Below are 15,175 nucleotides of genomic sequence, written 5' to 3' on the forward strand. Positions count from 1 at the left end.
AAAAAAATTAATAAATGTACCGGTATTACCAGATAACTAGCAACCCTTTACTGCTCAGTGACTGTTTTTTTTTTTGTCAATGTCTTTATGTCTCAAAAGTGTTCTATGTTAATTGACTGTCTGTTGTCGTACTAGAGCGGCTCCAACTACCGGAGACAAATTCCTTGTGTGTTTTTTGGACATTCTTGCCAAATAAAGATTATTCTGATTATTGGTAAATGAGAGAGAAAAAAGAAAAAAAAGCACAGGTCAGGGACATAGTACATATACCTAACAGTTCTACATACACCTAACAGTTCTAAACAATACCAAAGAACAACAATTAAGGAATATCATGAGAGGGAGTGATGTACTCACCAACATTTTTTAAACTTTTTTTAGGCCAATACTGATATTTGGCAGCAAAATATTCAGATAACCGATTCATCCAACGATTAATTTAAAAAATATAAAATGAATGAAATAACTTCTTCCTTAAAATGGCTTTAAATGTATGGTAATTTTCTATTATCTTTTGTCCATTTGTTCATAAAATACATATTTTGTATCCATCCATCCATCCATCCATTTTCTGAGTGGCTTCTCCTCACTAGGGTCGCGGGCGTGCTGGAGCCTATCCCAGCTATCATCGGGCAGGATGCTGGGTACACCCTGAAATGGTTGCCAGCCAATCGCAGGGCACATACAAACAAACAACCATTCGCACCCACATCCACACCTACTGACAATTTAGAGACTTTAATTAACATACCACGCATGTTTTTGGGATGTGCGAGGAAACCGGAGTGCCCGGAGAAAACCCACGCAGGCACGGGGAGAACATGCAAACTCCACACAGGCGGGGCCAGGTATTGAACCCCGGTCCTCAGAACTGTGAGGCAGACGCTCTAACCAGTCGCCCACCGTGCCGCCCAGAAATAAACAAATAAAATAAAACACAGTGGCTCCAAAACAATCCCAGTCAAAATATGTGATTTTCAAGGAATACAGGAACGTGCAAACCATTTAACCAAATTTGTAGGAACACACATTTGTCGTCTTGTTTTAGGCCGTTGTATCAACCTGTAGTTTCTCAATCTGAACACTAGGGGACACCCAAGTGACTAGAGTACATCTATAATAGACGAAGATTAAAAAAATAAATTATCATCATGACAAATGGATACTGTTGCTGTTTGCTGAGTTGTAAATAAAGTGAATAAAAAAAGAAATAGAAGACTAATTCTTGAGAATACGACACCGACCAAACCTGACTGTGATAGGTAGCCCAGACAGGTGAAGGCCGGCTCGCTGTGATTCACTTTTTATCTTTCAATCACACCAGTGATCGGCATAAGATAACAAGATAGTAGATCTTATCTTCTTCTTCGTTCACGGAGGTAACACAAAAAACACAAGCGCTTCAACTACCAGATAAGTGCAGTGGAACATGGATTTAACGAACTAATAGAGGTGTGTGAGGTGGGGGTGGGGGGGGGGGGGGCGGTTGTCCATTGTCCATTGTAGCTGATGGTCTGTTATATTGAATCACTTTTTTGTGTGTGGCCATATGCACCCATGCTACTGTGAAGTACAAAAGGGGAAAAAAAGTTTTACATTTTGTCCAAACTTACCACGCTGGTGTGCTTGATGGTGACATCGCTGTCGTAGTCACAGGCGAGTCAAGGCGGGTGGGTTTTAATGAGCTGCAAGGAATTAGTGTGCTTCATTTTTCCAAATCTGTTGCCATAGATGAACGGCTTGACAAAAAATTGTTACTGTACATATTCCAGACTCCAGAGAGTGTGTTGTATTTCTCTTTAAGTTAACGCCACAGCCATGTGCGCTCTTTGTGCAGAGCTCTACGCGACAATAGATAGAACTCCTGCCATCATGGCCGCCATATGTCAATGGTTTGCCTTTGATGGTATTTCGCCACATAGACACGGGCATGCCTGTTGGCTGAATCTAGTCATATTGTATATCTGTGACCCGTAAATACGTGTGTCTGCGTGTCTGCCTATATTACACCACAGCGCCAGTAAACCACAGCGGCCAATTCTTGAATTTACAGATTTTGTCAAAGCCGGCTTAAGTAACAATTGGATACTATTTTTGGAAGCATACTGTCCAGAGGGTGCGTTACTTCCGATATCTATTAAATTGGGACTGTTAAAACGAGGTTCTAATGCAAATATATTGTGATACACCAGTGAGTAGTAGCAACCCAACTAAGTAAGGTTCCGGCAACCTTGGTGGGGGGCAACGGTCCCGTCAAAAGCAATGCATCTACCAAGTCATAACTTGCTAATTTCTCAACCATTTTCATGAGTTTTACTTTTTTTGGCAATGCCAAAGCGTGTGCTACCAATACAGAACATGAATCCTTGATATTTTTGTTTTCGTGCCGTCCGCGAACATTGAATGTGCCAATACTTTGCCCCTGTTAGCTTTAACCTTGCCACACAGGCACGCAGTTCAAAGGCGTGTTTCGTAGCTACCTATTCTTCATATCTATGGTCATGATAGTAAAGCCACACATTTCCCAGAATGCATTGCTAGGCACAATACATTGAATAAAATTGTCTGGCCGATTAATCGAGCACTACTGATTAATGTGAAGGGCTACATGCTAGTTTGACAAACACATCTCCGGGCACTCCGCTTTGAGGTGCTCAACTACATGTCACTTACAGGTTATGCATAATAATCATCCATCCATACATTTTCTGAATCGCTTATCCTAACCAGGGTCGCGCGTGTGCTGGCGCCTATCTCAGCTGACTTTGGGCGAGAGCTGTGGGACACCCTGAACTGAAATCGCAGGGCCCATATAGAGAAACAATCATTCGTACTCACATGCACACCCACGGACAAGTCTTCAATTAACATACCACACATTTTTGCAATGTGGGAGAAAACCGGAGTACCCGGAGAAAAACCACACAGACACTGGGAGAACATGCAAACTCCACACAGGAGCCGGGATTTGAACTACAGAATTACTATTACATTTTATTTGGGCTGCCTTCCATATCACCTAAGGTCACCTTACAGGGTTAAAAGAACAATATAAATTTAAGAAATGAAGTGGAATGTTGTGCAATGGCCAAGTCAATCACCTGGCTTGAATCCGATGGAGCATGCACTTCCCTTACTGAAGACAAAACTAAAGGGAAAATGCCACAAGAATAAGCAGAAACTGAAGACAGTTGCAGTAGAGGCCTGGCAGAGCATCACCAGGGCTGAAACCTAGTGTCTGGTGATGTCTATGCGTTCCAGACTTCAGGGTATAATTGACGGCAAAGGATTTGCAACCAAGTAATAAAAGTTGAAAGTTTGATTTATGATTGTTAATTTGTCTCATTACTTTTGGTCCCTTAAAAAGTGGGAGGCATATCCTGTATACAAAGTATTGCAATTCCTACACAGTTCACCTGATTTGGATGTTAATACTAGGGGTGTAACGAGTCATTCATTATATTGATGTATATATTATTATAATCTTACGATCCAATTGGATCGATCTGGGCACATTGATCTGGGCACAATTCAAATCAAAACATTGATTTGAATTGTTTTAAAAGGTAATCAATCGATTGTATCGACACTAGGATATAACGCATTGGATTTACGCACTGCAGACTTTATATAGAGGTGTGTATGTACTGTTTGTATGTATGTACTGTATGTCTTGCATTTCCAAGAAACACTTGTAATTCCTTTTACTTGTGTGCTTTTTCAGTAAGCACACAGCTGTTATTGTCCCCCAGTGCTAACTTCTTCTTTTACAAAGTTAAATTATTCTTCATATCTTTTCTTCCTAGTATCCCGAAATATAGACATTCCTCCCAGTAGACTGAGACCCCACAGTATGTGTGTTGAAGCCTTTCAAGCTCGCAAACTTAGTTTAGCTCACTACCCGCTAACGCGTTTATGATCAATAGATCACTCAGCAGAGATCAAAGTGTGAGTGCAAAGTGTTGTGAATGTGATTGTTTGGAAACCCAGTAGAAGGAGGAACACCTGCAGACATTCCAGACTATAAAACCTGAAGAACATCGACGTGAGCTGGCAAGAAGCACAGGCCCAGGCCCAAAATAGAATAAGATGGAGAACTCTGGTGAACGCCCTATGCCCCTCAAAAGGGTCATGAGGATTTAGTCAAGTTTAGTTAGTACATGACTAGCATGTGCCTGACTGAGCCTGCAGTTTACTTTGTTTTTACTCTGTGGATTATTTCTAGTAGTTGTGTTTACTTCTATTGTGCACAGCAGTGGTTATCATGAATAACATACTTCAGCATGTGTTGCCGGGTGTAAATCCACTGTTCAACCTCCTTGGTAAGGTTTGTGATTGGACGTTGTCCTGTGTCCAGTGTGGATCGCTACCAGGATGCTCTGGGACCGCTGCTCAATGCCAAGAGGCTGCAAGACAAACTGGGCGGGCCGCCGGACTCCCTCCATTGGCTCTTCACCCTGGTGGGCCTGTGCTGCTGCTTTCAAGAAGTGGAACAGCTAGAAGAAGCCCGGGATCAATGTGACCACGCTCTCCGCGTCCTGATAGAGAGGATGCACGTGGATGGGCCGCACCCACTGCTTCCCCCACTATTACGGGCTGTTGTGCGCCTGTCATGGCAGACGGGACAAGACAAGCGGCAATGGGAGGAGCTTCTGCACACACTAGAGGAACAGGGAGCAGGGCGGGAAGGTCAGCCAACCATCAAGGAGTTTCTGGTCAAATGTAACCTGCATGACAGCCAAAACGATCCATTATAAGTGAATATCAAATACTAACTTTTTAAACAGGGTATTCCTAACATTACAATTATTGTTCAATGCCGTTTATCAAGTTTGGTTAGTCCCAAACTTTGCAATAATCAAGCAGTAGAGGCAGATTTTTTTTTATACCAATGTCACTAACAGCAAGTGCTCATAATTAGGTGGCTGCTCAGTCTATATTGTTTGTAAGGATATAATTTCAGACTAAACCATTCCCGTGGAGCTTCGAAACAGTGCAAAAGAATTCGCTCCTTTCAATCCTTTTGATGCTCACTGAACTGAGGTCTTACTGTGGGTACGGAAAGTATTGAGAGACCCCTTAAATTTTTCACTCTGTTATATTGCAGCCATTTCCTAAAATCCATCCATCCATCCATTTTCTGAGCCGCTTCTTCTCACTAGGGTCGCAGGCGTGCTGGAGCCTATCCCAGCTATCATCGGGCAGGAGGCGGGGTACAGCCTGAACTGGTTGCCAGCCAATCGGAGGGCACATATAAACAAACAACCATTCGCACTCATATTCACACCTACGGGCAATTTAGAGTCGTCAATTAACCTAGCATGCATGTTTTTGGGATGTAGGAGGAAACCGGAGTGCCCGGAGAAAACCCACGCAGGCACGGGGAGAACATGCAAACTCCACACAGGCGGGGACGGGGATTGAACCCCGCTCCTCAGAACTGTGAGGCAGACGCTCTAACCAGTCGCTCACCGTGCCGCATTTGCGAAAATCATTGAAATAATTTTTCTTCCTCATTAATGTACACACAGCACCCCATATTGACAGAAAAAAATGGAAATCTTTTTTTTTTTTTTATATATAAAGAAAAACTGAAATACCACACAGGCATAAGTATTCCACTCTGGAGTTGCCCATGGTGAGAGGCGCCGAGCAGGTGTGGGTATACTTATTGCCCCCCTGGTTCGGCGCCTGTACATTGGGGTTCACCCCGGTGGACGAGAGGGTAGCCTGCCTCTGCCTTCGGGTGGGGGGACGGGTCCTGACTGTTGTTTGTGCCTGTGCACCAAACAGCAGTTCTTGGAGGGGGTGCTGGAGAGCGCTCCCGCTGGGGACTCCATTGTTCTGCTGGGGGACTTCAATACTCATGTGGGCAATGACAGTGAGACCTGGAAGGGCGTGATTGGGAGGAACGGCGCCCCCCATCAGAACCCGAGTGGTGTTCTATTATTGGACTTCTATGCTCATCATGGATTGTCTATAACGTACACCATGTTCAAGCATAAGGGTGGCCGTGGAACAGTGGCCCAGCTCTACACCCTCAGCACGGTCCTCGAGGGTGCATGGGAGTTCGCCCAATCAGTCTACATGTATTTTGTGGACTTGGAGAAGGCGTTCGACTGTGTCCCTGGGGGAGTCCTGTGGAGGGTGCTTCGGCAGTATGGGGTGCCGAACCCCATGATATGGGCTGTTCGGTCCCTGTACAACCAGTGTCAGAGTTTGGGCCACAGTAAGTCAGACTTGTTTCCGGTGAGGGTTGGACTCTGCCAAGGCTGCCCTTTGTCACCGATTCTGTTAATAACTTTTATGGACGACCCAGGACACACTAGAGAGACTAAGTTGCTCTGCTTGCCTGGGAATGCCTCGGGATCCCCTCGAAAGAGCTGGAGGAAGTAGCTGGGGAGAGGGAAGTCTTGGCTTCCCTGCTAAATCTACTGTCCCCGCGACCCGGCCTCGGATAAGCAGAAGAAAATGGATGGATGGAGGGACTTTACTTTCATCGGAAAAGAGGACCTTGGACCACTGCCCAACAGTCCAGTCCTTCTTCTCCTTGGCCCAGTTGAGACTCTTCCTACATTGGCTCAGGCGGTTTGACCCGAGGAACCCGACAGTTGTAGCCCATCTCCCGGATGCGTCTGAATGTGATGGTTTTTGAAGCTGAGACTCCCGCCTCATTTCACTCTTTCTGTATCTCTGCTAGATTCTTGAATCTTCTCTGTTTGATAATCCGATGGAGCCCACGGTCATCTCTTTTGCTGGCGCATCTTCTCCTGCCACATTTTGTCCTTCCATTGGACTTTCCATTGATATGCTTGGACACAGCACTCTGTGAACAGCCTCCTGAGCTATGAACTTTTGTTGGTTCCCCATCCAATGGAGGGTATCAATGATGGAGACTTTCCATTGACATGCTTGGACACAGCACTCAGCCACCCACCTCCTTAGCTATAAACGTTTGTGGTTTACACATTCAGTTGTCAAATCTGCACTCTTCCCCATATTGAATCCAACTGTGACAGTTGAACCAAACTGAAACAATTTCATGGGGAAACCTGTGCAGGTGCTTTGAGTTTAGTAGATGCCGCCCTGATGAACGTTGTTTTTTTGTTTGTTTGTTTATTTGTTTGTTTGTTTGTTTGTTGTTTTTTAAAATTTTACTAATGTGGAGGCACGGTGGATGACTGGTTAGCGCGTCAGCCTCACAGTTCTGAGGACCCGGGTTCAATCCCCGGCCCCGCCTGTGTGGAGTATGCATGTTCTTCCCGTGCCTGCATGGGTTTTCTCCGGGCACTCCGGTTTCCTCCCACATCCCAAAACATGCATGAATTGGTGACTCTAAAATTGCCCGTAGGTGTGACTGTGAGTGCGACTGGTGGTTTGTTTGTATGTGCCCTGCGATTGGCTGGCAACCAGTTCAGGGTGTACCCTGCCTCCTGCCCGATGTCAGCTGGGATAGGCTCCAGCACGCCTGCGACCCTAGTGAGGAGAAGCGGCTCAGAAAATGGATGTATGGATTTGCTAATGTTTTGAATTTGATGCCTGCAACATGTTCCGAAAAAGCAGGGCCAGGGGCAACAAAAGACTGGGAATGTTTAATGCTTTAAAAAAAACAAAAAAACTGTTTGGAACATTCCACAGGTGAACAGTTGAATTGGAAACAGTTGAGTGGCATGATTGGGTATAAAAGGAGCATTCCCGAAAGGCTCAATTGTTCACAAGAAAGGACGGGGCGAGATTCACCACTGTGCGGACAACTATGTGAGCAAATAGTCCAACAGTTTAAGAACGTTTCTCAACATACAATTGCAAGGACCTTAGGGATTTCATCATCTACGCTCCATAAATTCATAAAATGTTTCAGATCATCTGGAGAAATCTCTGCATGTAAGCGGCAAAGCCAAAACCAACCTTGAATGCTGTGACCTTCGATCTACAGTGGCCAAGACCGGTCACAACAAATGCAAACACCACAACACCTCCCACACTCGGGGGCGGGTAATGGATGCTGCGGGTCTGGGTGGGGCAGCCCTCTTCGTCGGTGGTTGTCCAGCCTGATGGACCCGACCTGAAGGAGCCATGCTTCTTAATCACTCACACGCTCACACCACTCACTGTATATATTTTTCTCACAAATCACATCTGGGCACATATACATGTGAAAGGGTTCCTGGGGGACTGGTATGGAGTGGGAGGGGGTGGGTGTCGGACCGGGTTTCAGCACGTCTGTGCTGTTTCCCGGTCCGTGCGCCCTGCCCCTCTGCCCTGCCTGCCCCCCTGGATTTTAAATGCATCACACACACTCATCCCCACGTTTTAATGCACCACATACACCCATCTATGGGGACGGTGGGTCGTGGGTGGGTGGGTTGGCTGTTAGGCAGCAGTGCCTGGCAGCCCCACCGCTCTGCTCACTGGCCTCTCCAGATTTTAATGCACCACACCACTCGGGGGAGCACTGATACATGGGGTAGGGCCAATGACTCCCAGTCGGGGACCTGGCAGTCATAGTAACGGGGGTGAGGTGGGTTCTTAGCTGCATGGCGGTGTTCCTGAGGCCAGGCCCCCCTGGGCTGGATGACTACTTAGCATTGGGGCTCCCCTCTCATGACCTGCGGCTGCTCCCTAGGTCCCCCCCCCTCCCCCCCCCTTATCATTCCCTTGTCAGGTGCCCCTAGCCGCCCTCCTTTTCAACAAACAAGGGACACTCTCCCGCCCTCGGGCTGGGCGGGGACTGGCTGCATCGCGGACCCTGCAGGTTGGGACGGGCGTCTGGGGGTGAGGGTGGAGGATGGCGGTGCGTATGGGGCGGTAGGGGTGGTGGTGGCTCGGGGGGGGGGGTGGCATTGGATCACTGGCGGACCACCCTGGGTCCCTCGGTGTGGGACGTATCCCGTCCGCCGCACTGCTCTCGGGTGGACCCCTGGGCCCAATCCCGCCCCTCGATTGATTGGGTGTGGTCAATTCACTTGCATGTGTCCACAGGCACACACCCCTGGGACTCTTTCACTGGGTGTGGGGCCACTCACGTATTGCGACAAATAACATGAATATGAGAATTGCTTGCGTACCCCCTCACTCATACTCTCGTCCTATAGACTTTTATAATTTACACAGGCAATCCCACCAGACTTCAGTTGTACAACTGGGTTCACGACCCTTGTCCTGCATGCTTCTACTCCTGTCCATGTCCTGTTCTATCTTGTCTTGTCCTTCCCTCACAGGGTGTAGCACTACAGCCCCATGTAACACTCATTTAATGTTTCATTGTTGTCGATAATGTAATGACTTCGTTTTCTCATCCTGTTTACAATTAGTGATTTGTATTTTGTCTTCATTTCTCCCTCCCCTCTAAAAACTTTGTTCTGTTCGACTGATAAACTCTGATTCTCAATAAACTTCAATTGTAATACTAAGAAACCAGAGCCGAAGCTGTGTCACAATAAAACTGTTCCGGCATAAAAGGGAAACAGATCCTCTATTCTGCTTGACTTAACAGCCGAACAGGACAACAACAACAAAAAAGTAATAATTTGATGCCAGATTTATAACCTAAATTATGCTTCCCTTTGTCACCAGGATACAGTATGTTGTCTGCATTTTGCGGAGTCAACCTTAACCTTATCCTAACCCCGTTGTGTCCTACTGTGGTTCATGTGGAGCAGATGTTCGCTTATAAGGACTCTTCAAGATGAAGATACGTTTTGTTTTAGGTTGTGTTCTAATCAAATATCATAAAAGACATGATTTGGTTGATTTCATCTGAAGTTACAAAGGCTGTCAGATTGTTTAATTTGTTCCTGTTTCCAAAGTTTCCCTATTGATTTACATTCCCATGGATAGAATATCAATTTATATTACAAATCAATGGTTAGTTATTGGCAGCACGGTGGACGACCGGTTAGAGCGTCTGCCTCACAGTTCTGAGGTCCGGGGTTCAATCCCCGGCCCCGCCTGTGTGGAGTTTGCATGTTCTCCCGTGCCTGCGTGGGTTTTCTCCAGGCACTCCGGTTTCCTCCCACATCCCAAAAACATGCATGGTAGGTTAATTGACAACTCTAAATTGTGAATGTGTGTGTCAATGGTTGTTTGTTTGTATGTGGCCTGCGATTGGCTGGCAACCAGTTCAGGGTGTACCCCGCCTCCTGCCCGATGATAGCTGGGATAGGCTCCACCGCGCCCGCGACCCTCGTGAAGAGAAGATGGATAGATGTATGGTTAGTTATTGATTCTCTTCTTAATTTTACCCTTTACATACATTTAGTTTGAAAACGTATTTATGGGTCGCTCTAAAACGTCAACACTCATATGGAAAACTCTGTTTTAGTCATTTTAATAGTCAAAATAAAATAAATTCATTGTGAAGGGCGGCTTTGCCGAAATCCATTAAGGATTTTGTTCATATTTTAATTTGGAATCCTGTTTGGTGAAACTTTTGTCTTAACAATCCCCCTTGTACTGTAGTCTTGAGACAACCAAACTTGAAACATAAAAGCAAGGCTTTGTTGATGGGATGCTTGGTTAATATGGACATTACTCTGTACGTGCGCCTAGATTTCATGGGAAGAAGTGTGGATTCCCAACATCATCACAAACCCTTCACCACTTACATACCCAACTTCCAGCAACTCCTTGTGGAGATAAACTGCAATCAGTTTTTGAAGAATTGCAACGACAGCAAGGTCGAACATCTCCTTTGTAGCGGGAATGTGCTGTAGAGAACTACATTATACTGAAGGACATGACTGTTTTTTAAAATCGCCTCTGATATCCAGTGAACAATTGAAGCAATTGAAACAACTGAATACGGAAACTTCAATAAAATGTACTGTGTCATCCAGTTTTTGGAGATACTGCCATAATATTGTCATTCTGCGAAGAGTTGTTGATGAATCAAACTTTCACATTTTCCCAACTTTGGTCATTAAAACATTAGTCACTGGTTCCACCAGCAATAGGAAGTGGGAGCTCACTTCCTGTGTGCCAAAATCTTGGGTTGTGGATTAATGTTATTGTTGTGGCGTTTGCATTTCTATTGTGGATAAATGTCGTTATGTTGTGGCGTTTGCATTTCCGTTCTCTGCTTATGTTGTTGTGTTGTGACGTTTGTATTTCCATTCTCTGCTTATGCTGTTGTGTTGTGGCATTTGCATTTGTTGTGGCGTTTGCAATTGTTGCGACCGGTCTCAGCCACCGTATCCATCCCTCAGACAGCATTGCATTATGTAAAGGATATTGCCACTTGGGCTCGGGAACACTTCAGAAAATCAGTCGTTAAAACAGTTCATCGTTACATCAACAAATGCAAGTTCAAAACACTACCATTTACTAAAATAATTTTAAGTTCATTTTTTCCACATTAATGTACACACAGCACCCCATATTGACAGAAAAAAGCGGAATTGTTGACATTTTTGCAGATTTATTAAAAAAGAAAAACTGAAATATCACACAGCCATAAGTATTCAGACCCTTTGCTCAGTATTTAGTAGAAGCACCCTTTTGAGCTAATACAGCCGATTCTTTTTTTTTCACACTTGGATTTGGGGATCATCTGCCATTCCTCCTTGCAGATCCTCTCCAGTTCTGTCAGATTGTATGATGAACATTGGTGGGCAGCCATTTTCAGGTCTTTCCAGAGATGCTCAATTGGGTTTAAGTCAGGGCTCTGGCTGGGCCACTTAAAAACAGTCATGGAGTTGTTCTGAAGCACTCCTTCGGTATTCTAACTGTGTGCTTAGGATCATTGTCTTTTTTGAAGGTGAACATCAGGCACAGTCTGAGGTTTGAGCACTGTGGAGAAGGTTTTCGTCCAGGATATCCCTGTACTTAGCCACATTCATCTTTTCTTCGATTGCAACCAGTCTCCCTGTCCCTGCAGCTGAAAAAAACACACACAGCATGGTGCTGCCACCACCATGCTTCACTGTTGGGACTGTATAAGACAGGTGATGAGCAGTGCCTGGTTTTCTCCACACATGCCACTTAGAATTAAGGCCAACAATTTCTATCTTGATCTCATCAGACCAGATAATTTTATTTCTCACCAAAAAAAAAAAACCCACGCAGGCACGGGGAGAACATGCAAATTCCACACAGGCGGGGCCGGGGATTGAACCCCTGTCCTCAGAACTGTGAGGCAGACGCCCTAATCAGTCGTTCACCGTGCCGCCCGCTTTGAACATGTAAACGTGTGATGTTTAAAAAAAAAAAAAAAAAAGATTTACAGTCCATATTATTTCAAAGGCTATAATTGAACAATGCATTGTCTTCATTGTTCTTACCTTATATAAAACTGTGGCAACTTAACAACGAAAGGAAAATGTGCGTCTTTGGTTGACAATAGTTGATAACCACTGCTCTAGACTAAACAAAAGATTATTTTCTTGGCACCTCTATCTAAACCAGTGGTTCTTAACCTTGTTGGATGTACGGAACCCCGCCAGTTTCATCTGGAGTACACGGAACCCTTCTTAATTTGAAAAATTAAATATTTATTTCAAATTAAAAACGGGTATATATTTAATTGTCTGTGTCGATTCTCAGTCATCCAGGTCATGCACAAAAGGAACCATGCATCATCACACAAAATCATTGTTAAAAGAACAAAACCAACAAAACCTGAATTTCACGCAAAAAAAAAAAAAAAAAAAAACTAAATTCAACGAAAATTTACTGTAAATTAATGTGAATTTTGCTATTGCCATTCCCCTTGGTAAGTGCCGCTCTCATGTCAGAGGAACGGACTTCGTTGTGCAAATTCACAACAAAATCGGTTCCTTTTCTGTAATTCTTCAATCCTCGAAAAGGCTTCATAAGTCAATTTTTTGGGGCTCTTTTCTATTATTGGATGCGCTGTCTGATGCCACAGCAATGCTACTAAACTCAAAGTGTATCGTTGAAATGTTAAATAAAGATATTTAAAAAAAAAAAAAAAAGCATTTAAACTCGAGGCTCAGCGCTGCAATGGTAACCGCCCACCTTGACACAGTGTTGCGTTTTGAACGGAATGAAGACTTCATTCAAAATGCAGTCTTAAAAAGGCTTTTACGGATACATGCGCACACGCACACACGGTGTGTGTTGAGTCCTCCGTTGAACCCCAGCGAATGCCTCACCGAACCCCTGGGGTTGGATCGAACCCAGTTTAAGAACCACTGGTCTAAACCAAATAATTAAACAAACAAAACCATACAAAATCTGAAATGTATAGCTTCTGAACCATAGTTAATATGAATAAAACGGCAATATCATGAACCCAATTATCTACTGGGTTACAATCACTAGAGAGAGATGAGGCCTTCTTCCATTCTGACAGTTGTTTTCCACTGCTTTCTCTGCCCTTTATCTTTGAAAAACATACACAGTATAAGAAAATTTAGCGAAGTAAGTAATGAAAATCAGAGAAGGGGGAATTTAGTTAAACATGAAAGACTTCTTTGTTTGGAGGCTGGTTTTACTGCGGAAATTCACAGTACAGTATTATGCCCACACAGGACTTCTACTAGGAATACTAATACTAAGTATTAGCCATAACATCAGCAAATTCTGTTCCCAAAATGATATTGTAATGGACAAATAAAATCAAGTAATTGTTCAATCTTAATCCCATGAGATCTGACTTGGAGTATAAAATGGTTGGTAGACCTCCAAGGGGCAAATAAATAAAGCTTCTTCATCAATCACTTAACTTTGCCACATCCGATATGGCGGCGACATTTACAGTACATACAATTCAAACCCCAAGGTGGTGTCTAATTATATATGAACTCTATGGTAAACATCACCTTGATAGACACATTGCCATGGCAAAAGTAAGCACACAAGGACGAGTTTCCATGGAAACAGCTGTTGCTGTAGCAACAAAGCAAAACCTGCATGTTTATGTGTGCCAAGTGCAATCGGAATGTGGACACCTTCCTGTTCCTGAGCATTTTGAAACCATTCATTGACCATCTGTTTGCACTGGTAGTGAAGTGGTAGCTTCTAACTGCTGCCTTTCATGTAGATGGCACGATTCCCTACCAGTACCCCAATACTCACCCACTATCAGTGCCCAAGTCCGGATAAAATGGTTGGTTTGCATCAGGAACTGCATCTGGTGTAAAAACTGACATACTGACAGACACTGTCATAAATGGCAGCATCAACAGAATGTCATCAGTGAAGCTGATTTATTTCCATCATCATAATCTCTCACACTCACACTTCGTCTTATTTTAGCTCTACCAAGAATGTTTGGACTTTGGCGGCGGTTTGCTCCCTGATTTGTTTGCCGCCAAAAGGACCAGGAACCTTTATTTCTTGTTACAGTAGAACCTCGAAAAAACAGACCCTGATATAAGGATATCAGATAAAAGGGACCCTTTGTCATGATCTGTGCCCTGCAGTTCCTTTTTGGAGCTTGAGTGGCGCTTTGTGCCTTGTCTTTCCCTCTCTCACTCTCCAGCAATCATCACCACCTCACCTGCGCACCTGTTCCCAATCAGGACTCATCACTGCCTGTATTTAAGCCTCCCTGATCCAGGGATCCAGGGCCAGAGTATTCGCACTCATCTATATTACACAGGGCGACTCTCAAGATTCCTACTGTTGTGTGTATATTGATTACCTGGCTACCCACACTTATACTCATCCACTTGTGTTCTCCGCCGCCTCCAGTGTTCCTCATGTGTCTCGCGCTACGCTTCCCACTCCAACCATGCTGTCAAGCTCTTCCACCTCCTCACACTCTCACTTCCTGCATGTTCCTTGTTCCTACGGCCCACCATCACGCCTTAGAAAAACAAAGCCTGAGCTACCCCCAAATAAACCATTCTCATCTACTCCCTCCACCTCAGTCTGCTTTTGGGTCCAGTCCAATACCATACGATTACATATCGTGATAGACTACTCTGGCCCACATTGACCCAGCAATACCGGAAGCATTGAGGGAAGCGCTCACCCACCAAGGCGCCCACATAGGCAGACAGGACAAAGCTCTCCACGAGATCATGGACTCATTAAGCACCCTCACACAACAAGTATCTCACCTGTCCTCCCAGATGCACTCCGGCAATCCCCACCTCAGCAACCCTCCCATGAGTATTCTTCCCGAGCCCGCAGCCTCGGGTCAACCCCTCCTACCATACAAAAAACCTCACATTCCTCCTCCCGAACCTTACACTGAGTACCGGGG

At 44.8% G+C, this 15,175-nt stretch overlaps 1 protein-coding gene across 3 annotated transcripts in view; it reads left to right on the plus strand.

Moving 5' to 3' along the window:
* The window catches only part of snx21 (sorting nexin family member 21), a 36,806-nt gene extending 26,908 nt beyond the window's left edge, over positions 1 to 9,898 (plus strand). For 2 of the 3 annotated variants that reach the window (XM_061694064.1, XM_061694072.1), the window contains exons 6-7: positions 4,358 to 4,689; positions 7,639 to 9,898. In XM_061694064.1, coding sequence (XP_061550048.1) covers positions 4,358 to 4,689; positions 7,639 to 7,913 — 607 coding nt within the window. In that variant the 3' untranslated portion in view covers positions 7,914 to 9,898. Of the gene's footprint in view, positions 1 to 4,357; positions 5,144 to 7,638 lie in introns of those variants that run through there. The other variant, XM_061694080.1, reaches the window with a different exon arrangement.
* Positions 9,899 to 15,175: the final 5,277 nt, after the last annotated feature.

This window comes from Phycodurus eques, chromosome 1 (genome assembly GCF_024500275.1).
Source record: "Phycodurus eques isolate BA_2022a chromosome 1, UOR_Pequ_1.1, whole genome shotgun sequence".
Lineage (NCBI taxonomy): Eukaryota > Metazoa > Chordata > Actinopteri > Syngnathiformes > Syngnathidae > Phycodurus > Phycodurus eques.